This window comes from Salmo salar, chromosome ssa16 (assembly GCF_905237065.1).
Source record: "Salmo salar chromosome ssa16, Ssal_v3.1, whole genome shotgun sequence".
Classification (NCBI taxonomy): domain Eukaryota; kingdom Metazoa; phylum Chordata; class Actinopteri; order Salmoniformes; family Salmonidae; genus Salmo; species Salmo salar.
Genome location: NC_059457.1, coordinates 55,566,365 through 55,591,517, shown reverse-complemented (window position 1 = coordinate 55,591,517; position 25,153 = coordinate 55,566,365). Strand labels below are relative to the sequence as shown.

At 45.4% G+C, this 25,153-nt stretch overlaps 1 protein-coding gene across 3 annotated transcripts in view; it reads right to left on the bottom strand.

Moving 5' to 3' along the window:
- LOC106574124 (sushi, nidogen and EGF-like domains 1) overlaps nt 1-25,153 on the bottom strand; it is a 144,927-nt gene that overhangs the window by 78,139 nt on the left and 41,635 nt on the right. For all 3 annotated transcript variants that reach the window (XM_045697462.1, XM_045697464.1, XM_045697465.1), the window contains exons 2-5: nt 6,282-6,569; nt 6,031-6,171; nt 2,007-2,169; nt 814-939 (exon numbers count right to left, since the gene is read on the bottom strand). In XM_045697462.1, the coding sequence (XP_045553418.1) occupies nt 814-939; nt 2,007-2,169; nt 6,031-6,171; nt 6,282-6,569 (718 nt within the window). The remainder of the gene's footprint in view (nt 1-813; nt 940-2,006; nt 2,170-6,030; nt 6,172-6,281; nt 6,570-25,153) is intronic.

Sequence of the window (25,153 nt, the reverse complement as noted above, 5' to 3'; positions counted from 1 at the left end):
CATGAATCACGCTTCACCGTCTGGCAGTCTGACGGACGAGTCTGGGTTTGGTGAATGCCAGGCAAATGCTACCTGACAGATGGCATAGGGCCAACTGTAAAGTTTGGTGGAGGGGAATAATAGTCTGGGGATGATTTTCATGATTCGGGCGCCTTAGTTCCAGTGAAGGGAAATCTTAAGGCCACAGCATACAATGACATTCCAGATGATTCTGTGCTTCCAACTTTGTGGCAACAGTTTAGGGAAGGCCCTTCCCTTTTTCAGCATGTAAAATGCCCCAGTGCACAAAGCAAGGTCCATACAGAAATGTTTTGTTGAGATCAGTGTGGAAGAACTTAACTAGCCTGCACAGAGCACTGACCTCAACCCCATTGAACACCTTTGGGATGAAATGGAACGCCGACTGCGAGCCAGACCTAATCGTTCAACATCGGGGCCCGACCTCACTAATGCTCTTGTGGCTGAATGGAAGCAAGTCCCTGCAGCAATTTCTAGTGGAAAGCCTTCCCAGAAGAGTGGAGGCTGTTATAGCAGCAAAACGGGGGCCAACTCCATATTAATACCCATGATTTTAGAATGAGATGTTCACATACTTTTGGTCATGTAATGTATGTATGAAATACGCATTGATACATCCAACCCAAAGGTTTAAAACATATTTACCAGTCAGTTCCCGAAAACATGTCTTTAAACCTATCAAATCCTCTCAAATCTAGGTGCTATGGGGTTGTTTCTAAACAGGGTCTGTATTTATGGTTCCGCGGCAGAACGGAGCAGAGTGACTGTGGTCAAAGGTCAAAGTCACCGACTGACCTATCTGGCACCGTGGTCCGGTGAAGCCAGCCAGACAGGAGCAGGTGAAGGAAGGGTTTCCGGTGATGCAGTCGTCTATACAGCGACCTCCGTTCAGACAGGGTCGAAGGTGTGGGCACACAGACGCTGTGGAGGAGAAATAGAGCAGTTAGTTAGTGAGGAGGAGGGATAGGACAGCTAGTTAGTGAGGAGGAGGGATAGAACAGCTAGTTAGTGAGGAGGAGAGATAGAACAGCTATTTAGTGAGGAGGAGAGATATAACAGCTAGTTAGTGAGGAGAGATTGAAGAGCTAGTTAGTAAGGAGGAGAGATATAAGAGCTAGTTAGTGAGGTGGAGAGCTATAACAGCTAGTTAGTGAGGAGGAGAGCTATAACAGCTAGTTAGTGAGGAGGAGGGATAGAACAGCTAGTTAGTGAGGAGGAGGGATAGAACAGCTAGTTAGTGAGGAGGAGGGATAGAACAGCTAGTTAGTGAGGAGGAGGGATAGAACAGCTAGTTAGTGAGGAGGAGAGATAGAACAGCTAGTTAGTGAGGAGGAGGGATAGAACAGCTAGTTAGTGAGGAGGAGGGATAGAACAGCTAGTTAGTGAGGAGGAGGGATAGAACAGCTAGTTAGTGAGGAGGAGGGATAGAACAGCTAGTTAGTGAGGAGGAGAGAAGTCATGCAGCATCAGTTCAACAAAATGCTAGTCCCATACATCATGCAGCATCAGTCCTAGTCCCATACATCATGCAGCATCAGTCCTAGTCCCATACGTCATGCAGCATCAGTCCTAGTCCCGTATGTCATGCAGCATCAGTCCTAGTCCCGTACGTCATGCAGCATCAGTCCTAGTCCCATACGTCATGCAGCATCAGTCCTACAAAACGCTAGTCCCATACGTCATGCAGCATCAGTCCTACAAAACGCTAGTCCCATACGTCATGCAGCATCAGTCCTAGTCCCGTATGTCATGCAGCATCAGTCCTAGTCCCATACGCCATGCAGCATCAGTCCTACCAAACGCTAGTCCAGCTAAGACAATGGAGGATAGGGTACATCAGACGAATGTTGTGTCAAATCAAATCACAATTTGATCATCTCACATTTATATTAAAGTGCATTTAACAATCGTCACAACACACTTCATTTAAATTTTTTATTTTTTTATCATAATGACTAAATATCCATCCTATCCCTCCTCCATCTTACCAGAGTCGTTGCATCCGCCCACCTCCACCTGGGCGTTGTCAATACGGAACACCCATCTCCCGGGGTAACCCACATTGGTGGTTCCCTCCACATCCACGACATCATCAGTACGAGACCCCGGGATGTTGAAGTAACGTTTCCCGTCGCCGGCGTTAAAACCTGCCTAGGAGCAGATACTGAGTTACAGTTTAGAGTGATGCTGAAGAGAGACCACCCTTAAAGACATGCTCCGGGTGATGCTGAAGAGACCACCCTTAAAGACATGTCCCGGGTGATGCTGAAGAGACCACCCTTAAAGACATGTCCCAGGTGATGCTGAAGAGACCACCCTTAAAGACATGTCCCGGGTGATGCTGAAGAGAGACCACCCTTAAAGACATGTCCCGGGTGATGCTGAAGAGACCACCCTTAAAGACATGTCCCGGGTGATGCTGAAGAGACCACCCTTAAAGACATGTCCCGGGTGATGCTGAAGAGACCAGCCTTAAAGACATGCTCCGGGTGATGCTGAAGAGACCACCCTTAAAGACATGCTCCGGGTGAGGCTGAAGAGAGACCACCCTTAAAGACATGTCCCGGGTGATGCTGAAGAGACCACCCTTAAAGACATGCTCCGGGTGATGCTGAAGAGAGACCACCCTTAAAGACATGTCCCGGGTGAGGCTGAAGAGACCACCCTTAAAGACATCCTCCGGGTGATGCTGAAGAGACCACCCTTAAAGACATGTCCCGGGTGATGCTGAAGAGACCACCCTTAAAGACATGCTCCGGGTGATGCTGAAGAGACCACCCTTAAAGACATGCTCCGGACGGAACTTTGGCAACGACTAAGTATTTTTAAACCTCCCGCTTTGGGCTGGATGTGTCCATGTGTAGTTTATATATGCATAATCTAGAAGCAGAATTACACTATTACCTCAATTAGCCATGAAATCCCTAGTTTGAAAGCAATTGTTTTTCTGACCTAGAGAGAGAGAGAAAGAGAGAGGGAAACAGAGAGAGAGAAAGAGAGATGGGGAGAGAGAGAGAGAGACAGAGAGAGAGAGAGACAGAGAGAGAGAGAGAAAGAGAGAGAGAGAAAGAGAGAGAGAGAGAGAGAGAGAGAGAGAGAGAGAGAGAGAGAAATGACGTGGTGCAGATATGTTAGCTAGTAGGCAATTTTCAGGGACCACTTTTGGCTTCTGAGCGCTACTTTCAGAACTACTGGCTAAAAACAAATATATGAAAGTTCTGGAGAATCTCTTTAATCTGTGTCCCAAGGGCCCGTATGGCTCTGTTCAAAAGTAGTGCACTTTATAGGGAATGTAGGGCGCCATTAGGGTCACGACCTTAGAAAAAGTGGGATACTTCATCTAAATCGCCTTATAGGTGTATGAGCTGTCTGAATACACTTTCTAATTACAACTACTAACACACCTCAATGAAAAATCCCACCAGAGAGCAAAAAGAAAAGCCTGTATGAGAGTTCCAAAGGAAGCTTACGGTAAGATCTCAATGGCCAGCCATGTTGTCTGAGAATTTTAATTCAACCTGAAATCGCAATCTCAAATTTCCAAGTCCCTAAGAGGCTCAAATCCGGGTGAAGCATTCTATTGTTTCCTCATGGGACTGCTATATACTGACTATACTAAACATTAGGAACACCTCCCACCCTCCTTTTGCCCTCAGAACAGCCTCAATTCGTTGGGGCATGGACTCTACAAGGTGTCGACAGCGTTCCACAGGGAGACTGGCCCATGTTGACTCAAATTGGCTGGATGTCCTTTTGGCGGTGGACCACTCTTGATACACACGGGAAACTGTTGGAGTGTGAAAAAACCCAGCAACGTTACAGTTCTTGACACCAACCATTGCGCCTGGCACCTACTACCATACCCCCCGTTCAAAGGCACTTACATTTCTTGTCTTGTCCATTCACACTCTGAATGGCACACATACACAATCCATGTCTCAATTGTCTCAAGGCTTAAAAATCCTTCTTTAACCATGTCTCCTCCTCCTTCATCAACACTGATATGAAGTGGATTTAAAAAGTGACATCAATAAGGGATCATAGCTTTCACCTGGATTCACCTGGTCAGTTACATAACTATTCACACCACTGAGTCAATACATGTTGGAATCACCATTGGCAGAGATTACAGCTGAGTCTTTCTGGGTAAGTCTCTAAGAGCTTTGCACACCTGGATTGTACAATATTTGCACATAATTTTTGTATTTATTCTTCAAGCTGTCAAATTGGTCGTTGATCATAGCTTGACAACCATTTTCAAGTCTTGCCATAGATTTTCAAGCAGATTAAAGTTTTTTTTTTAAATCCCTACAGCATCATGCTGCCACCACCATGCTTCACCGTAGGGATGGTGCCAGGTTTCCTCCAGATGTGACGCTTGGCTTTCAGACCAAAGAGTTCAATCTTGGTTTCATCAGACCAGAGAATGTTGTTTCTCATTGTCTGAGAGTCTTTATGTGACTTTTGGCAAACTCCAAGAGGGCTGTCATGTGCCTTTTACTGATGAGTGGCTTCCATCTGGCCACTCTACCATAAAGGCCTGATTGGTGGAGTGCTGCAGAGATGGTTGTACTTCTGGAAGGTTCTCCCGTCTCCACAGAGGAACTCTGGAGCTCTGTCAGAGTGACTATCGGGTTCTTGGCCACCTCCCTGACCAAGGTCCTTCGCCCCCGATTGCTCAGTTTGGCCGGGCGGCCAGCTCTAGGAAGAGTCTGGGTGGTTCCAAACTTCTTCCATTTAAGAATGATGGAGGCCACTGTGTTCTTGGGGACCTTCAATGCTGCAGAAATGTTTTGGTACCCTTCCCCAGATCTGTGCCTCGACACAATCCTGTCTCGGAGCTCTACAGACAATTCCTTCGACCTCATGGCTTGGTTTTTTGCTCTGACATGCACTGTCAACTGTAGGACCTTATATAGACAGGTCTGTGCCTTTCCAAACCATGTCCAATCAACTGAATTTACCACAGGTGGACTCCAATCAGGTTGTAGAAACATCTCAAGGATGATCAATGGAAACAGGATTAACCTGAGCTCAATTTCGAGTCTCATAGAAAAGGGTCTGAATACTCAAGTAAATAAGGTGTTTGTTATTCTTAATACATTTGCAAAATATTTGAAAAAACTGTTTTCACTTTGCCATTATGGGGTAATGTGTGTAGATTGATGAGGATTGTTTTTATTTAATCCATTTTAGAATAAGGACGCAACAAAACAACATTCGTAAAAAGTCAAGGGGTCTGAATACTTTCCGAATGCACTGTATAGATGGATAGATAGACATTTTCACTGAGTGTACAAAACATTAAGAACACCTGCTCTTTCTATGACATAAAATGTGATTAATCTGGTCAGTCTATTGGTCACATACACATATTTTGCAGATGTTATTGCAGGTGTAGTGAAATGCTTGAATCCAGGTGAAAGCTATGATCCCTTATTGATGTTTCTTGTTAAATCCACTTCAATCAGTGTTGATGAAGGGGAGACATGGTTAAAGAAGGATTTTTAAGCCTTGAGACATGGTTTGTGGATGTGTACCCTTCAGAGGGTGAATGGGCAAGATAAAATATTTAAATGCCTTTGAACGGGGTATGGTAGTAGGTGCCAGGCGCACCGGTTTGAGTCAATAACGTTTCACGCTCAACTGTTTTCCGTGTGTATCAAGAATGGTCCACCACCCAAAGGACAGCCAGGTAACTTGACACACCTGTGGGAAGCATTGGAGTCAACATGGACCAGCATCTCTGTGGAACGCTTTTGACACCATGTAGAGTCCATGTCCCGACAAATTGAGGCTGTTCTGAGGACAAAACAGGGAAGGTATGATCCTAGCTGTGGCTATGGTTTATGAAGACATTTATGATGGTTTGTGAAGACATCTCTGTGATGTTACCTATAAACACGGTTTGTGAAGACATCTCTGTGATGTTACCTATAAACATGGTTTGTGAAGACATCTCTGTGATGTTACCTATAAACATGGTTTGTGAGGACATCTCTGTGATGTTACCTGTGCAGCGATGCCGCCTAGCCCTGCCAGGTCTCCTCCACTGCTGGCATGCATGCCTGTAGTCCAGGTGATGTCATGATACTGGAAGATGGTGAAGGACACCTCTCCGTTGGTGATCAGTACCACTTGGAACGTGTTCACCTGCAGAGAACAGTAGTAGTCAACAGGTCGCATATAGTACCACTATGTAAATACATTTGATTGAATGATTGATTGATTGATATATGTATTTAATTGGTTGAGAATCCTACCGGTGTGATGTCACTTCCTCCGAAGAAGGTGACTTTGTGCCACGTTGAGATGAGGATCCACGTCGCACTGAACTCTGGGAACTCAGAGAAGTGTCGTCTGACGTCAGCTGTGGCCCTCAGAAGGACAGACGGGTCTTTACTCTCTCTGTAAAAGACCTGCCCCGCCCGCCTGTTGTCCACATCAGCCCAGAACGGCGCCACAACCCTACGGTCTCCGGCGATGGGAAACGCCACAGGTGTGAATTGAGACACCTCTCTGAGGAACGAGACCAGGCCATTGTTGTTCACCTGTTGTGGAGGAGAGGAAGAGAGAAGGTAAGGTTAGCATTGTTTCAAAATGAGAAAAAATAACATGGCCATCTACAGGATGTACCAGGTGATAACATGGCTATATACAGGAAGTACCAGGTAATAACATGGTTATATACAGGAAGTACCAGGTAATAACATGTCTATATACAGGAAGTACCAGGTAATAACATGGTTATATACACAGGAAGTACCAGGTAATAACATGGTTATATACACAGGAAGTACCAGGTAATAACATGGCTATATACACAGGAAGTACAGGTAATAACATGGCTATATACAGGAAGTACCAGGTAATAACATGGCTATATACAGGAAGTACCAGGTAATAACATCGCTATATACAGGAAGTAGCAGGTAATAACATGGCTATATACAGGAAGTACCAGGTAATAACATAGTTATATACACAGGAAGTACCAGGTAATAACATGGTTATATACACATGAAGTACCAGGTAATAACATGGCTATATACAGGAAGTACCAGGTAATAACATGGCTATATACAGGAAGTACCAGGTAATAACATGGCTATATACACAGGAAGTACCAGGTAATAACATGGCTATATACAGGAAGTACCAGGTAATAACATGGTTATATACAGGAAGTACCAGGTAATAACATGGCTATATACAGGAAGTACCAGATAATAACATGGCTATATACATGAAGTACTAGGTAATAACATGATTATATACAGGAAGTACCAGGTAATAACATGGCCATCTACAGGGAGTACCAGTACTGAGTCGATGTGCAGGGGTACCAGGTAATAACATGGTTATATATACAGGAAGTACCAGGTAATAACATGGTCCTATACAGGAAGTACCAGGTAATAACATGGTTATATACAGGAAGTACCAGGTAATAACATGGTTATATACAGGAAGTACCAGGTAATAACATGGTTATATACAGGAAGTACCAGGTAATAACATGGCCCTATACAGGGAGTACCAGGTAATAACAATAACATGAGTACCAGTACTGAGTGGATGTGCAGGGGTACCAGGTAATAACATGGCCATATACAGGAAGTACCAGGTAATAACATGGCTATGTGCAGGACGTACCAGGTAATAACATGGCTATATAGGGAAGTTTAAAGGCCAGAGGAGGGAAGGGAAGGCTGGTGCAGGGAGGTAGGGGTGGGGTGAACACCACGGCAGTACTGGGTTTTTTCCAGCACTGAGCAAATTTCAGGTCTGCTGAACGTAAACTTCAACACTTAGAGTTCTTACATTTACATTATTATATAAAATTCTTGCCAACAACAGAATGCTATATATATGGGGCATACAACAATCTCAGCTCTGTAGATGTTGTTGCGAAGAGACAGAATCAATAGATCATTTATTCTGGTATTGCCCTGATGTAGCTTGTTTCTGGTCACAGGTTCAGGAATGGTTAAAAAAATCACAACATGCACTTCAAATGAACCTTACAAATAGCAGTGTTGGGGGATCTGGAAAACCACAGTCCATCAATAAATAATATAATAATACTCATAGGAAAGGTTTTAATCTTTAGCTCACAATCTGTGGATACTATATGATTAGAAAAGATTCAAGAATGGTGTAAAACATCACAGCACAATTTAAAAATATATGGCACATGTGGTGGGATTAAAGAGTTTGTTTGGTAATGTATTGTTGTCATCTATAAAAGTACCATGTGTGTAAAATGTATATGTAAAATGTATATGTAAAATGTATATGTATATGTAGCAAAAAAGCTGTAAAAAAAACCCTGAAGATATTTGTCCTCCGAAGAGGGGTACATTAAAAAAAATATATAATAATAAATACAAATGAAATAAAATAAATAAAACAAGCTCTTTATAAAACTAAGATATTTGTCCTCCGAACAGGAGGGGTAAAAAAATATATATATATATATATCTATATATATATATATATATATTTACCCCTCCTGTTCGGAGGACAAATGAAATATATATAGAAATATATATATATATAGAAATGGAAAAATAATAAAAATATATATAAAAAGCTCTTTACCTGACTCGCTTTTCAAAGATGTCTAGAAATGCACACATTTTGTGCTCTTGTCGGAAGCAATCACTCTCACATTTCTGTCAACAAATTAGCTATAACTGGGCTAATAACTCACTAACTTGCAAAAAACAAAAGTGAACACTGCTCTCGCTTTGATCTCAAAACAAGCGCATCTACCCACGACCACTCATGCTGTAAACACAGTCCAGTTCAAAGTCAATGGCACAGATCCATATAAGGCAATGATCTACTTGCATATAAACCTACTGCAGCTGTGATAGGTTATTGTGCACCGGTCTGTGTAGACAATGGGTCGTGCCTGTCAATGCAATAGAGTCCTACTCTGATGCACTCTGCCTACAACAAAATCTGTTGCATACTTCGTTTTGCATACTAAGTCTTGCATATGAAAGTGGCTAATATTGTGTTGAGTCGATCACAGTTCCCACGATAAAGGGGAAAAACTCTAGAAAGTTGAGTGTAATTTCAATCTTGTGCTTCTCTGCACAGGCTGATATTTCTTCTACACAGACCGGTGCGCCATAACGAGCTTAGAGGGAACATTGGTAGACTCTTTGAGCAGATGTAATGTATCCACTTCCTCATGTTTGGAACAGACAGTGTCTTTGTTCATTCAGATGGCATGGCAGGCAGCAGCTGAGAAAACCAGGTTATGAACAACCCCCCCCCCCCGCACACACACACCTGCCCGAAATCATGATGCACGCCAACACACACACACACACACACACACACACACACACACACACACACACACACACACACACACACACACACACACACACACAGAGGTCTGGGTCTGGTCTTACAGTAGGATTTGATACAAATGTTGTGTTCGAGACCAAGACTGGAGGGGGGGAGGCCGAGTCAATACCAAGACTGGAGGGGGGGTGGGGCCGAGTCAATACCATGACCGGAGAGGGGGGGGGCCGAGTCAATACCAAGACCGGAGGGGGGGTGAGACCAAGTCAATACCAAGACCGGGGGGGGGGGGGACCGAGTCAATACCATGACCGGGGGGGGCCGAGTCAATACCAACAACCTCATGCTAATCACATTACATGCTGTTCAGATCGGACACGTCACGTGCGCGAGCGTTGCAAAATTAATGTAGAAATCCATGTTATTCAATTATTGCACACACATTGCTCGCGCGCGCCAACGAGCGTCTGCGATGCCAAGGGCTAAAATAGAAGTCATTCCTATTTCTGACGCAGATCGCGCTGCAAGTCCTGCCTCTCTCATCGCCTCATTGGTTTATAGAAGCAGGTACCCACGTGCCATCTCCTCATTGGTTATACCCACGAGGGTGATTGAAAGACGAACTGTTTTGCTGGTTGTCGTGGTAATACTATCAAAGTTTAGATGCCGATCACCATATAATTTAAAAGATGAAAAAGCCTGGAAGGAGGAGAGATGACTAGAAATGATTCGGTTGGCCGTTTTATGTGTGGATTAATTGTCGGAGTAGAGAACCTTGTGAATTTCAGTTAAAATAACAACTCAACGTTTATATCCCAGGACAAATTAGCTAGCAACAGCAAGCTAGCTAAATAGGACAAATTAGCTAGCAAGTGCAAGCTAACTAGCTAAATTGCCATAGATGTTTAATGCTTTCCAACCTGTCTCCAAATTAATGTCATTGGATCACAGTTTGTTTTGATATTTTAACCTGCGTGTCGTGATCACGTTTGGTGTAGGGGGACAAAATAAATGTATGCAGGATGGTGCATGATGGCGCACGATGGCGCACACGCGCAGCCGGTTTGGGTTCCGTGTTAGCCTACATTAGCTCAACCGTCCTTCAGGGGAACCCACCAATCAAGAAGTTACAGTATGTGTTATATTATATTATTATTTTCAATGATGTTCTGATTTTAATCTGATTTAATCTCTTACATTTGTGTTGGAAAGGAAAGGGTTAACGCTGAAGAGAAAAACCGATTCAATCACAATTTTTCTTTGCTAGCTAAGTCAGCCATTGGCTGGGCCATTAGAAGCTAGATAAAGGCATCTGCCTTCTTGAAGACCAACAGATCGCTGCACAATAGCGAGCAGTAGTTTTTCCCACGGTCTAGCTAGCTAGCTAGCGTTTGTTGTCTGCTAGTTTGCAGTGGCTGCAGCAGGTGTTATCAAATAGGATGTTGTTGCTAATTTGTTAGCTTCTCCCTTTTCAAGGATAACTTTCAACAAGAAGTTAAGTTTCCATTGAGCATCATCTGGTGAGTGGAACTGTGTTTATAACTGCAGTGCACTTCCTGTTGTTAGCCATCTCTTTGAAAATAACTTCTGTGTGTGAAACATTGTTACATTTAAAGTGGAACTGACAGCATTTTAGCAACATGAAATCTTATTAAAATCTGTTCATTTACACCCCCAGAAAGAATATGACCCTTTTTAAAACGTTAACTGACAAGCGAGCACTTAGATATGCTCATTTTCACATTTTCATACATTCTTAGAATGTTTGGGAAGTACGTATACTATGGCATTTATGAAAATTCTATAGCAAAATAGAGTGGGAAAGTGGCAGTGCGTTTGGACAATTAGTAGACACTGCAGGAAATAAAACCTAATAAAAACACGTCTCGTCCAGGACAGGACCTACACAGACTGATGCGCTATAGCCAATCAGAGCTACAGTAGGCCTTTATACAAACCCGCCATTTGCCACACGGGCCTGCCATCATTCACTATGAACTGGACTGTGTGTTTACAGGCAGTAGGGCCTGTCATCATTCACTATGAACTGGCCTGTGTGTTTACAGGCAGTAGGACCTGCCATCATTCACTATGAACTGGACTGTGTGTTTACAGGCAGTAGGACCTGTCATCATTCACTATGAACTGGACTGTGTGTTTACAGGCAGTAGGACCTGTCATCATTCACTATGAACTGGACTGTGTGTTTACAGGCAGTAGGACCTGTCATCATTCACTATGAACTGGACTGTGTGTTTACAGGCAGTAGGACCTGTCATCATTCACTATGAACTGGACTGTGTGTTTACAGGCAGTAGGACCTGTCATCATTCACTATGAACTGGACTGTGTGTTTACAGGCAGTAGGGCCTGTCATCATTCACTATGAACTGGACTGTGTGTTTACAGGCAGTAGGACCTGTCATCATTCACTATGAACTGGACTGTGTGTTTACAGGCAGTAGGACCTGTCATCATTCACTATGAACTGGACTGTGTGTTTACAGGCAGTAGGACCTGTCATCATTCACTATGAACTGGACTGTGTGTTTACAGGCAGTAGGACCTGTCATCATTCACTTTGAACTGGACTGTGTGTTTACAGGCAGTAGGACCTGTCATCATTCACTATGAACTGGACTGTGTGTTTACAGGAAGTAACAACAGAGCCACTTTATATCATTGGAACACATTCGCCAAAAGCCACAAAAATTACCTGAATGGATTTCTGTAAATATGTTAACACTAGGGGAGTCCTTTTACATTTGGGAACTTTACAGTCCTATTGATCAAACAACAATGAAAAGGTTGGCTCCCTCTCCATCATTTATGCACATCAACAACAACAAGACAAACAACTAATGCTAGCCAGAGAAAGATGAGCTAATATCTAACAAAAGAACATTAGATAAACCCTCTCAAACTTTTGTTAGCTAGTTGGCCATCAAAATTACACTGGTAAACGATGGGGAATTATTAGCCTCCTCGTCCTTCTGCAACTCGCCTGCCAAACGCATGCTTGTCCCAACCAAGCTCTAAAGCTAACTGGCTAAAGATAACTAGCTTGCTAGCTAGCTACATCCAGATACAAATAAGAGAACACCTCACTCTGAACATTTTACCTGCTGTAGCAGAGCTGGTTTGGCTGTTTACATGTTATCTAAAGCGTTCTTGACTAACTATACATTTTTTTTAATCTACATTTACAGACACCGGTCATATTCAGCAGGTGTTGCGTGTTCGTAATTTCATCAGATGTTCTGCGCTCTGGCACACTCAGACCAGAGTGCTCTGAAATCAGAGTAGATAGCCAGAGAGAATTTGCGAACGCAAGAGATATGCTAACTGGATAACAGTCGTTCAAGTTCTTGCTAGCTAACCAATTCTCTAGCTGTGTATAGCCACCGGAAATCGATATGAGGGGAAAAAGTCAGTCACTCACCCACTCCTCCAATGGCAAGACATGACATCCTCATAGCAGCTAGCTAGCTAACGTTAGGGTCCATGTTTTTAGCTTGCTACATAAATAGATATGCTAGCCTATTAGTCACGTTATGACTGACTTGTGATCATTGCCCTTGCTAGTTTGATTGTATTGACATCCCCAGCCATCCGATTTTGTCCAGAATATTAAGTCATTGAAACTGAAACAGTGCATCCCGAATGGAGGCCACAAACAATGTACCAGGCCAGCTGTAATTTAAAACCTGATAGCAATATTTATTAAACCACCAAGAAATGTACTGTGAATTATCCGGTGTCCTGAGTGAATTTAAGTTTTTCTCTCTCTCTCTCTCTCTCTCTCTCTCTCTCTCAGGACCTGAGCCCTAGGACCATGCCTCAGGACTACCTGGCATGATGACTCCTTGCTGTCCCCAGTCCACCTGGTCGTGCTGCTGCTCCAGTTTCAACTGTTCTGCCTGCGGCTATGGAACCCTGACCTGTTCACCACGTGCTACCTGTCCCAGACCTACTGTTTTCAACTCTCTAGAGACAGCAGGAGCGGTAGAGATACTCTGAATGATTGTCTATGAAAAGCCAACTGACATTTACTCCTGAGGTGCTGACCTGTTGCACCCTTGACAACCACTGTGATTATTATTATTATTATTTCACCCTGCTGGTCATCTATGAACATTTGAACATCTTGGCCATGTTCTGTTACTATAATCTCCACCCGGCACAGCCAGAAGGACTGGCCACCCCTCATAGCCTGGTTCCTCTCTAGGTTTCTTCCTAGGTTCTGGCCTTTCTAGGGAGTTTTTCCTAGCCACCGTGCTTCTACACCTGCATTGCTTGCTGTTTGGGGTTTTAGGCTGGGTTTCTGTACAGCACTTTGAGATATCAGCTGATGTAAGAAGGGCTATAAAAATACATTTGATTGAGGGCCTTCCCTGTAGCTCAGTTGGTAGAGCATGATGTTTGCAACGCCAGGGTTGTAGGTTCAATTCCCACGGGGGGGGGCCAGCACAGAAAAAAAAAAGTATGAAATGAAACGTATGCATTCACTACTATAAGTTGCTCTGGATAAGAGCATCTGCTAAATGATGAAAGGTTATAATAAATTATATGAATCATGCATTGAACTGCATCCATCTGTTCTGCCAACAATGCCTTACTGTACATTATGGAACATTGAAGTAATAGTTGTTATAACAGTTGTACATTTCGATGTGGTACATTTCATATTCTTATGATTGGGACCTACTGGTTTATTATGTCTGAGTTTATGGACTGCTTATCCTGGGTAATCCTGGGTTATCCTGTAACATCATGCTGCGTGTGACTGCTGTCTTTCCATCGGCCCTATCCAGTGGTGTAGTGGAGAAGTGGGTATGATCTAATGTTGAAAGATCCCAAACGGCCCAGAGAAGAAAAGACACCCTGTGTGAAATGTTTTCCAGTGTTTTCCAGTGTTTTCCAGTGTTTTCCGTTGTTTTCCAGTGTTTTCCAGTGTTTTCCAGTGTTTTCCAGTGTTTTCCAGTGTTTTCCAGTGTTTTCCAATGTTTTCCAGTGTTTTCCAGTGTTTTCCAGTGTTTTCCAGTGTTTTCCTATGTTTTCCAGTGTTTTCCAGTGTTTTCCAGTGTTTTCCAGTGTTTTCCTATGTTTTCCAGTGTTTTCCAGTGTTTTCCAGTGTTTTCCAGTGTTTTCCTATGTTTTCCAGTGTTTTCCAGTGTCTTCCTATGTTTTCCAGTGTTTTCCAGTGTTTTCCTATGTTTTCCAGTGTTTTCCAGTGTTTTCCAGTGTTTTCCAGTGTTTTCCTATGTTTTCCAGTGTTTTCCAGTGTCTTCCTTTGTTTTCCAGTGTTTTCCAGTGTCTTCCTATGTTTTCCAGTGTTTTCCAGTGTTTTCCTATGTTTTCCTATGTTTTCCAGTGTTTTCCAGTGTTTTCCAGTGTTTTCCAGTGTCTTCCTATGTTTTCCAGTGTTTTCCAGTGTTTTCCAGTGTTTTCCAGTGTTTTCCAGTGTCTTCCTATGTTTTCCAGTGTTTTCCAGTGTTTTCCAGTGTTTTCCAGTGTTTTCCTATGTATTTCAATGTTTTCTATGTTTTCCTATGTTTTTTGTGTTTTTTCCTGTAGATTTTTCAGATTTTCACTCTTAAATTACACTTTTTTTAGTAGATTTTTGTTGTTGTTGATGGTCTCAACAATGCTTAAACCACATCAATCTGATTAGGCGTCCCTGTCAGGGCCTGGCTTCTAGTGGATGGGCCTCTGTCCACCCAGGTCCATCCATGTCTACACCCCTGTCTCCCCAGCGGGTGGGCCTCTGTCCACCCAGGTCCATCCATGTCTACACCCCTGTCTCCCCAGCGGGTGGGCCTCTGTCCACCCAGGTCCATCCATGTCTACACCCCTGTCTCCCCAGCGGGTGGGCCTCTGTCCACCCGGTCCATCCATGTCTACGCCCCTATCTCCCCAGCGGGTGGGCCTCTGTCCACCCAGGTCCATCCATGTCTACACCCCTGTCTCCCCAGCGGGTGGGCCTCTGTCCACCCAGGTCCATCCATGTCTACGCCCCTATCTCCCCAGCGGGTGGGCCTCTGTCCACCCAGGTCCATCCATGTCTACGCCCCTGTCTCCCCAGTGGGTGGGCCTCTGTCCACCCAGACCCATCTATGTCTACGCCCCGGACGTAAACAGCTCATGATGACAATTGCAGGATCACAAGTAGCCTACTCACCAACAATTTGGACAAAACTTGTTCAATAGCTAGTTTGCATGCCCATTGTTGCCTTAGTTAGTATTTACTGGTAGATATAATGAGTTGAAAGGTCTTTCCTACCCTACCGGCTACCGATGTCATTATTCTGTGAGCTGCTCCATGCCAGAACCGGTTGAGAGCTGAACACTCTGGCTGGCTGCAGATGATATTCCCCTGAAACTAGACTGTGTGTGTAGCGTGCAAGTAAATATAAAGTCCCCTTTTCAGGATCCTGTCTTTCAAAGATAATTAGTAAAAATCCAAATAACTTCACAGATCTTCATTGTAAAGGGTTTAAACACTGTTTCCCCATGCTTGTTCCATGAACCATAAACAATTAATGAACATGCACCTGTGGAACGGTCGTTAAGACACTAACAGCTTACAGACGGTAGGTAATTAAGGTCACAGTTATGAAAACTTAGGACACTAAAGAGGCCTTTCTACTGACTCTGAAAAACACCAAAAGATAGATGCTCAGGGTTCCTGCTCATCTGCATGAACGTGCCTTAGCCATGCTGAAAGGAGACATGAGGACTGCAGATGTGGTCAGGGCAATAAATTGCAAGGGAGACATGACGGACAACTGATCGTCCTCGCAGTGGCAGACCACGTGTAACACCTGCACAGGATCAGTACATCTGAACATCACACCTGCAGGACAGGTACAGATTGGCACCAACAACTGCCCGAGTTACACCAGGAACGCACAATCCCTCCATCAGTGCTCAGATTGTCTGCAATAGGCTGAGAGAGGCTGGACTGAGGGCATGTAGGCCTGTTGTAAGGCAGGTCCTCACCAGACATCACAGGAAAAAATGCCGCCTATGGGCACAAACCCACCGTCGCTGGACCAGACAGGACTGGCAGAAAGTGCTCTTCACTGACGAGTCGCGGTTTTGTCTCACCAGGGGCGATGGTCGGATTTGCGTTTATCGTCGAAGGAATGAGCGTTACACCGAGGCCTGTACTCTGGAGCGGGATCGATTTTGGAGGTGGAGGGTCCGTCATGGTCTGGGGCGGTGTGTCACAGCATCATCGGGCTTGTTGTCATTGCAGGCAATCTCTACGCAATCTCTGACTTCTCTATTGTACTACAAAACTGTCAAGTCGTATACCTCCACTACACTACTTTGATACGCATCACAAGGGACGTAAGAAGCGAATAAAGGCAATGCTCACTGGGGGAAAAAGTGTGTATGTGGTTTACACCTGCGTATAGCCTCCACTACACTCCCTGGCCCTTGTGTTTTACTACACGAGTGCGCTGATATTACGGTCGCTGTCCTCTCAGCATCACGAATCTGTCACACACTGAAGGTCTATCCTGACTCTGAGCCCCGCCTGCCTGACCACTCTGCCTGCCCCTGAGCCTGCTTGTCGACTTGTACCTTTGCCCCACCTCTGGATTATTGACCTCTGCCTACCCTGACCCTGAGCCTGCCTGCCGTCCGGTACCGTTGCCCCACGTCTGGTTTACTGACCCCTGCGTGCATTGACCTGTCTATTACCTGCCCCTGGTGGATTATTAAACCATTGTTAATTTGACCTTGTCTGCATCAGGGTCTTAACTTCATACCTGTCACTACCAGGACCATAAGAAAACAGTCTACTAAGACCAGAAAAACAGTCTACCAGGACCATAAGAAAACAGTCTACCAGGACCATAAGAAAACAGTCTACCAGGACCACAAGAAAACAGTCTACCAGGACCATAAGAAAACAGTCTACCAGGACCATAAGAAAACAGTCTACCAGGACCATAAGAAAACAGTCTACCAGGACCATAAGAAAACAGTCTACCAGGACCATAAGAAAACAGTCTACCAGGACCATAAGAAAACAGTCTACCAGGACCATAAGAAAACAGTCTACCAGGACCATAAGAAAACAGTCTACCAGGACCATAAGAAAACAGTCTACCAGGACCATAAGAAAACAGTCTACCAGGACCACAAGAAAACAGTCTACCAGGACCATAAGAAAACAGTCTACCAGGACCACAAGAAAACAGTCTACCAGGACCATAAGAAAACAGTCTACCAGGACCATAAGAAAACAGTCTACCAGGACCATGATAAAACAGTCTACCAGACCAAAGAAAACAGTCTACCAGGACCATATAAAACAGTCTACCAGGATATAAAACAGTCTACCAGGACCATGATAAAACAGTCTACCAGGACCATGAGAAAACAGTCTACCAGGACCATGATAAAACAGTCTACCAGGACCATGATAAAACAGTCTACCAGGACCATAAGAAAACAGTCTACCAGGACCACAAGAAAACAGTCTACCAGGACCACAAGAAAACAGTCTACCAGGACCATGATAAAACAGTCTACCAGGACCATGATAAAACAGTCTAGCAGGACCATGATAAAACAGTCTAGCAGGACCATGCGTAAACCACCAGTTATGTTTTTAGACTTTTGCGAGAGAGAGAGAGAGAGAGAGAGAGAGAGAGAGAGAGAGAGAGAGAGAGAGAGAGAGAGAGAGAGAGAGAGAGAGAGAGAGAGAGAGAGAGAGAGAGGGTTGAAAGGCTTTCTGGCCTGCAGGACCAAGCCAGCATCCTGTACCCTATTCCCTATATAGTGCACTACTTTCGGGCCAGAGCCCTATGGCACCCTATTCCCTATATAGTGCACTACTTTTGACCAGAGCCCTATGGCACCCTATTCCCTATATAGTGCACTACTTTCGGCATGGGCCTTTCGGGATGCAGATTCAGTCAAAAAATTCCATCTGAAAGAGTTTCATTCATAACCCAGACCCGGTTCTGCTTATCTTACGCAGGTGCAGAGTGGGCTGAGCGAACAGAGCTTCACACTCTCTCTACCTCCATGCCACCTATCCTGTTTTTTGTGCTAATAGCCTGAGGTTGCGTAACAAATGGCACCCTATTTCCTTTTACAGTGTACAACTTTTAACCAGGGTCCCTTAGGGTCAGTCAGAGAGTGAAGCAGCATCACAGCTCTCCAAAAGGTGTTGTGTAGAGCAGTGTAGAGCCATAGGCCTCTGGTCAAAAGTAGTGCACTATAAAGGGAATAGGGTGCCATAGGCCTCTGGTCAAAAGTAGTGCACTATAAAAGGAATAGGGTGCCATAGGCCTCTGGTCTAAAGTAGTGCACTATAAAGGGAATAGGGTGCCATAGGCCTCTGGTCAAAGTAGTGCACTATATAAAGGGAATAGGGTGCCATTTGGGTTTCACTCGTGTGTGATCTCTGCCTTTCCCCCAGCAGGGCCGGCTGGAAGCATGTGGCCATCGGTCACAAAGCAGCAGCGGAGACTAGCAGAGCTCTGGTTGCCTCTGATTCCCTCCCTGCTCAGCAGCAGCAGTGTATGGAAACCATCATCTGGAGCACTCTGCTGTAAAAACAGCAGAGGAAGTTTTGCTTGGCCCGGCTCACTCAGTTAATTGGCCAACCGCAGCCTTTCCCTCTCTCTGCATCAGTCTGATGTGGTGAGAACGTGGCATCCTTCCCCTCTCTCTGAATCAGCCTTCCCCTCTCTCTGAATCAGCCTTCCCCTCTCTCTGAATCAGCCTTCCCCTCTCTCTGAATCAGATTTCCCCTCTCTCTGAATCAGATTTCCCCTCTCTCTGCCATCAGCCTTCCCCTCTCTCTGAATCAGATTTCCCCTCTCTCTGAATCAGCCTTCCCCTCTCTCTGCCATCAGCCTTCCCCTCTCTCTGAATCAGCCTTCCCCTCTCTCTGAATCAGCCTTCCCCTCTCTCTGCCATCAGCCTTCCCCTCTCTCTGAATCAGATTTCCCCTCTCTCTGAATCAGCCTTCCCCTCTCTCTGCCATCAGCCTTCCCCTCTCTCTGAATCAGATTTCCCCTCTCTCTGAATCAGCCTTCCCCTCTCTCTGCCATCAGCCTTCCCCTCTCTCTGAATCAGATTTCGCCTCTCTCTGAATCAGCCTTCCCCTCTCTCTGCCATCAGCCTTCCCCTCTCTCTGAATCAGATTTCCCCTCTCTCAGAATCAGATTTCCCCTCTCTCTGAATCAGCCTTCCCCTCTCTCTGAATCAGCCTTCCCCTCTCTCTGAATCAGCCTTCCCCTCTCTCTGAATCAGCCTTCCCCTCTCTCTGAATCAGCCTTCCCCTCTCTCTGAATCAGCCTTCCCCTCTCTCTGAATCAGCCTTTCCTTCTCTCTCTGAATCAGCCTCCCCCACTCTCTGAATCAGATTTCCCCTCTCTCTGAATCAGTATTAACTTCTTTCTGAATTCCAATTTCTCCCCTCTCTGCCACCAGCCTTCCCCTCTCTGCCACCAGCCTTCCCCTCTCTGAATCAGCCTTCCCCTCTCTGAATCAGCCTTCCCCTCTCAGCCTTCCCCTCTCTGAATCAGCCTTCCCCTCTCTCTGAATCAGCCTTCCCCTCTCTCTGAATCAGCCTTCCCCTCTCTCTGAATCAGCCTTCCCCTCTCTCTGAATCAGCCTTCCCCTCTCTCTGAATCAGCCTTTCCCTCTCTCTGCCATCAGCCTTCCCCTCTCTCTTCCATCAGCGTGATGTGGTAAGAACGTGGCCGTTCAACGATGTGGGGAAACTGAGAATACTGGATGGTCTAGCATGGTACTGGGTGGTCTAGCATGGTACTGGATGGTCTAGCATGGTACTGGATGGTCTAGCATGGTACTGGGTGGTCTAGCATGGTACTGGGTGGTCTAGCATGGTACTGGATGGTCTAGCATGGTACTGGGTGGTCTAGCATGGCACTGGATGGTCTACCATGGTACTGGATGGTCTACCATGGTACTGGGTGTTCTACCATGGTACTGGATGGTCTAGCATGGTACTGGATGGTCTAGCATGGTACTGGGTGTTCTACCATGGTACTGGATGGTCTAGCATGGTACTGGATGGTCTAGCATGGTACTGGGTGGTCTAGCATGGTACTGGATGGTCTAGCATGGTACTGGGTGGTCTAGCATGGCACTGGATGGTCTAGCATGGTACTGGATGGTCTAGCATGGTACTGGGTGGTCTAGCATGGTACTGGATGGTCTAGCATGGTACTGGGTGGTCTAGCATGGTACTGGATGGTCTAGCATGGTACTGGGTGGTCTAGCATGGTACTGGGTGGTCTAGCATGGTACTGGGTGGTCTAGCATGGTACTGGGTGGTCTACCATGGTACTGGATGGTATAGCATGGTACTGGATGGTCTACCATGGTACTGGGTGGTCTAGCATGGTACTGGGTGTTCTACCATGGTACTGGGTGTTCTACCATGGTACTGGGTGTTCTACCATGGTACTGGATGGTCTAGCATGGTACTGGGTGTTCTACCATGGTACTGGGTGTTCTACCATGGTACTGGAGGAGGGTACAGGAATGGCAGAGGAAGACAGGATGTGCAGCCTGCGTTGGCCGGGCCGGGGGTCAAACACAGTCAGAGCGTTACCCATAGAGGGATGTCAGAGGACAGCACAACCTTCACCCAGAGGGCTGTGGTGTTTAGTGGTAGCAGTGGTCTGGGAGTCACCCATATCACTGCAGAATGTGAGTAGGAAACCACGCCAACACTAAACAGTGATTATACTCCAATAACCTGAATATGTTTAGGTGCCTCATCCGATCCCTGTGAGCATCTGGAAAAGGTTAAGCCTTGCAGGCCTTAAGAATTTCCTTTCAGTCTAAGTATCTTATTAAACATAGGAAAGTGTTGTTTGATGTGATCACAGCTCTAAGGAGGGTTAAATTAATCCCTGCCGAGACTCAAACAGGTGCTCTAATGTAATACCTTAGAACCATCCGTTTAGTGTTACTTTACAAGGATGGATTCCACATTGATAGAACGACAGATTTTTACTTTGTCAGCTTGGGGATTCGATCCAGCAACCTTTCGGTTACTGGCCCAACGCTCTCTGTTTCCACCTCTCTGGTTCACCTCTCTGGTTTCACCTCTCTGTTTCCACCTCTCTGTTTCCACCTCTCTGGTTTCACCTCTCTGGTTTCACCTCTCTGTTTCACCTCTCTGGTTTCACCTCTCTGTTTCCACCTCTCTGTTTCCACCTCTCTGTTTCCACCTCTCTGGTTTCACCTCTCTGTTTCACCTCTCTGGTTTCACCTCTCTGGTTTCACCTCTCTGTTTCACCTCTCTGGTTTCACCTCTCTGTTTCCACCTCTCTGTTTCCACCTCTCTGTTTCCACCTCTCTGGTTTCACCTCTCTGTTTCACCTCTCTGGTTTCACCTCTCTGTTTCCACCTCTCTGTTTCCACCTCTCTGGTTTCACCTCTCTGTTTCACCTCTCTGGTTTCAGCTCTCTGGTTTCAGCTCTCTGGTTTCAGCTCTCTGGTTTCACCTCTCTGGTTTCACCTCTCTGGTTTCACCTCTCTGGTTTCACCTCTCTGTTTCACCTCTCTGGTTTCACCTCTCTGGTTTCACCTCTCTGGTTTCACCTCTCTGTTTCACCTCTCTGGTTTCACCTCTCTGGTTTCACCTCTCTGTTTCACCTCTCTGGTTTCACCTCTCTGTTTCACCTCTCTGTTTCACCTCTCTGGTTTCACCTCTCTGGTTTCACCTCTCTGGTTTCACCTCTCTGTTTCACCTCTCTGGTTTCACCTCTCTGTTTCACCTCTCTGGTTTCACCTCTCTGTTTCACCTCTCTGGTTTCACCTCTCTGGTTTCACCTCTCTGTTTCACCTCTCTGGTTTCAGCTCTCTGGTTTCAGCTCTCTGGTTTCACCTCTCTGTTTCACCTCTCTGGTTTCACCTCTCTGTTTCACCTCTCTGGTTTCACCTCTCTGTTTCACCTCTCTGTTTCACCTCTCTGTTTCCACCTCTCTGTTTCCACCTCTCTGGTTTCACCTCTCTGTTTCACCTCTCTGGTTTCACCTCTCTGTTTCACCTCTCTGGTTTCAGCTCTCTGGTTTCAGCTCTCTGGTTTCAGCTCTCTGGTTTCAGCTCTCTGGTTTCACCTCTCTGGTTTCACCTCTCTGGTTTCACCTCTCTGGTTTCACCTCTCTGGTTTCACCTCTCTGGTTTCACCTCTCTGTTTCACCTCTCTGGTTTCACCTCTCTGTTTCACCTCTCTGGTTTCACCTCTCTGTTTCACCTCTCTGGTTTCACCTCTCTGTTTCACCTCTCTGTTTCACCTCTCTGTTTCCACCTCTCTGTTTCCACCTCTCTGTTTCCACCTCTCTGGTTTCACCTCTCTGTTTCACCTCTCTGGTTTCACCTCTCTGTTTCACCTCTCTGGTTTCAGCTCTCTGGTTTCAGCTCTCTGGTTTCAGCTCTCTGGTTTCACCTCTCTGGTTTCACCTCTCTGGTTTCACCTCTCTGGTTTCACCTCTCTGTTTCACCTCTCTGGTTTCACCTCTCTGTTTCACCTCTCTGTTTCACCTCTCTGGTTTCACCTCTCTGTTTCACCTCTCTGGTTTCACCTCTCTGGTTTCACCTCTCTGTTTCACCTCTCTGGTTTCACCTCTCTGTTTCACCTCTCTGGTTTCACCTCTCTGGTTTCACCTCTCTGTTTCACCTCTCTGGTTTCAGCTCTCTGGTTTCACCTCTCTGTTTCACCTCTCTGTTTCACCTCTCTGGTTTCACCTCTCTGTTTCACCTCTCTGGTTTCACCTCTCTGTTTCACCTCTCTGGTTTCACCTCTCTGTTTCACCTCTCTGTTTCACCTCTCTGTTTCACCTCTCTGGTTTCACCTCTCTGTTTCACCTCTCTGGTTTCACCTCTCTGTTTCACCTCTCTGTTTCACCTCTCTGGTTTCACCTCTCTGTTTCCACCTCTCTGTTTCCACCTCTCTGTTTCCACCTCTCTGTTTCACCTCTCTGGTTTCACCTCTCTGGTTTCACCTCTCTGTTTCACCTCTCTGTTTCACCTCTCTGTTTCACCTCTCTGGTTTCACCTCTCTGTTTCACCTCTCTGGTTTCACCTCTCTGTTTCACCTCTCTGTTTCACCTCTCTGTTTCACCTCTCTGGTTTCACCTCTCTGGTTTCACCTCTCTGTTTCACCTCTCTGTTTCACCTCTCTGTTTCACCTCTCTGGTTTCAGCTCTCTGGTTTCACCTTTCTGGTTTCACCTCTCGGTTTCACCTCTCTGGTTTCACCTCTCTGTTTCACCTCTCTGGTTTCACCTCTCTGTTTCACCTCTCTGGTTTCACCTCTCTGTTTCACCTCTCTGTTTCACCTCTCTGGTTTCACCTCTCTGTTTCACCTCTCTGTTTCACCTCTCCGTTTCACCTCTCTGTTTCACCTCTCCGTTTCACCTCTCTGTTTCATTGAGGATTTGCTCTAGGCAGTTAATGTGCAAGGGTAATAGTCAGTCAATCAGTCATTCATCTAGTCAGGCAGTCAATCAGTCATTCAGTCAGTCAGTAAGACGATCAGTCAGTCAGTAAGGCAATCATTCAGTCAGTAAGGTAATCAGTCAGTCAGTAAGGCAATCATTCAGTCAGTAAGGTAATCAGTCAGTCAGTAAGGTAATCAGTCAGTCAGTAAGGTAATCAGTCAGTCAGTAAGGTAATCAGTCATTCAGTCAGTCAGTCATTCATTCAGTCAGTCAGTCAGTCAGGCAATCAGTCAGTCAGTCAGCAAGGCAATCAGTCAGTCAGTAAGGTAATCAGTCATTCAGTCAGTCAGTCAGTCAGTCAGTCAGTCAGGTAATCAATCAATCAGTCAGGTAATCAGTCAGTCGGGTCATCAGTCAAAGAGTGAAGCAGCATAGAGTGAAGAGTGAAGCAGCATACTCTCTCTCTCTCTCTCTCTCTCTCTCCTCCCTCCCTCCCTCCCTCTCTCTCTCTCCGCATCGAGCCACTCCACTATAATACAACTCCAACACCCATGTTATTTATTCTTGGGAACTCTTAGCCGGATATATCCCAGCTTTTTCCTTGGGTGGTTTTCTTTGGAGCCAAGTAATTTCTAGCCTAAAATAAACTTTCATCTAGGGAAAACTAGGGCCAAAACAAACCCCCCTTTAAATGAAAAAGGTGCCGGGGATCGGTGAGGGAAAACATTAGTCTTTCCTTGTCAAAAAGGATGTTTCACAGACAGTCACCAAGTCACAGGGTTTGTTGAAACACAGGGAAGTGTCTACAACCGATACACTTGACCTCGAACCCACGAGGGCCACATCCCAAATTACATTTCAGTTTTAGTAATTTTACAGATGCTTTTATCCGGAGTGATTTACAGAAGCGATTAGGGTTAAGTGCCTTGCTCAAGGAGACATCGGCAGATTTTTCACCTAGTCAGCTCAGGGATTCGAACCAGACCCTATATAGTGCACTACTTTTGACCAGGGCTCATAGCACCACACACACACACACAAACTTGGTCACCAGCCCTATGTAAACAACATTTCAGCTTGTGTGATCAACATGTATTTTATTGACCGTGACTGAATGTATTCCAAGTATATAAAGCATTAAGATTAAGAAATGCCTTTCCTTATAAAATAGTACGGTAATCCAATCTAGCAGCTCTTTGTCAGTTAGCTTTCACACACTGCACACACACACACACTATACGCTACATTGGACATTCACAGTGTACATACTTCTTCCAGAGGAAGGATGAAGATGTTGCACAACGGTAAAGTGTTAAAGTGCATAGCTAGGATGAGCACTAGCAGATGTTCCCTCTCCCT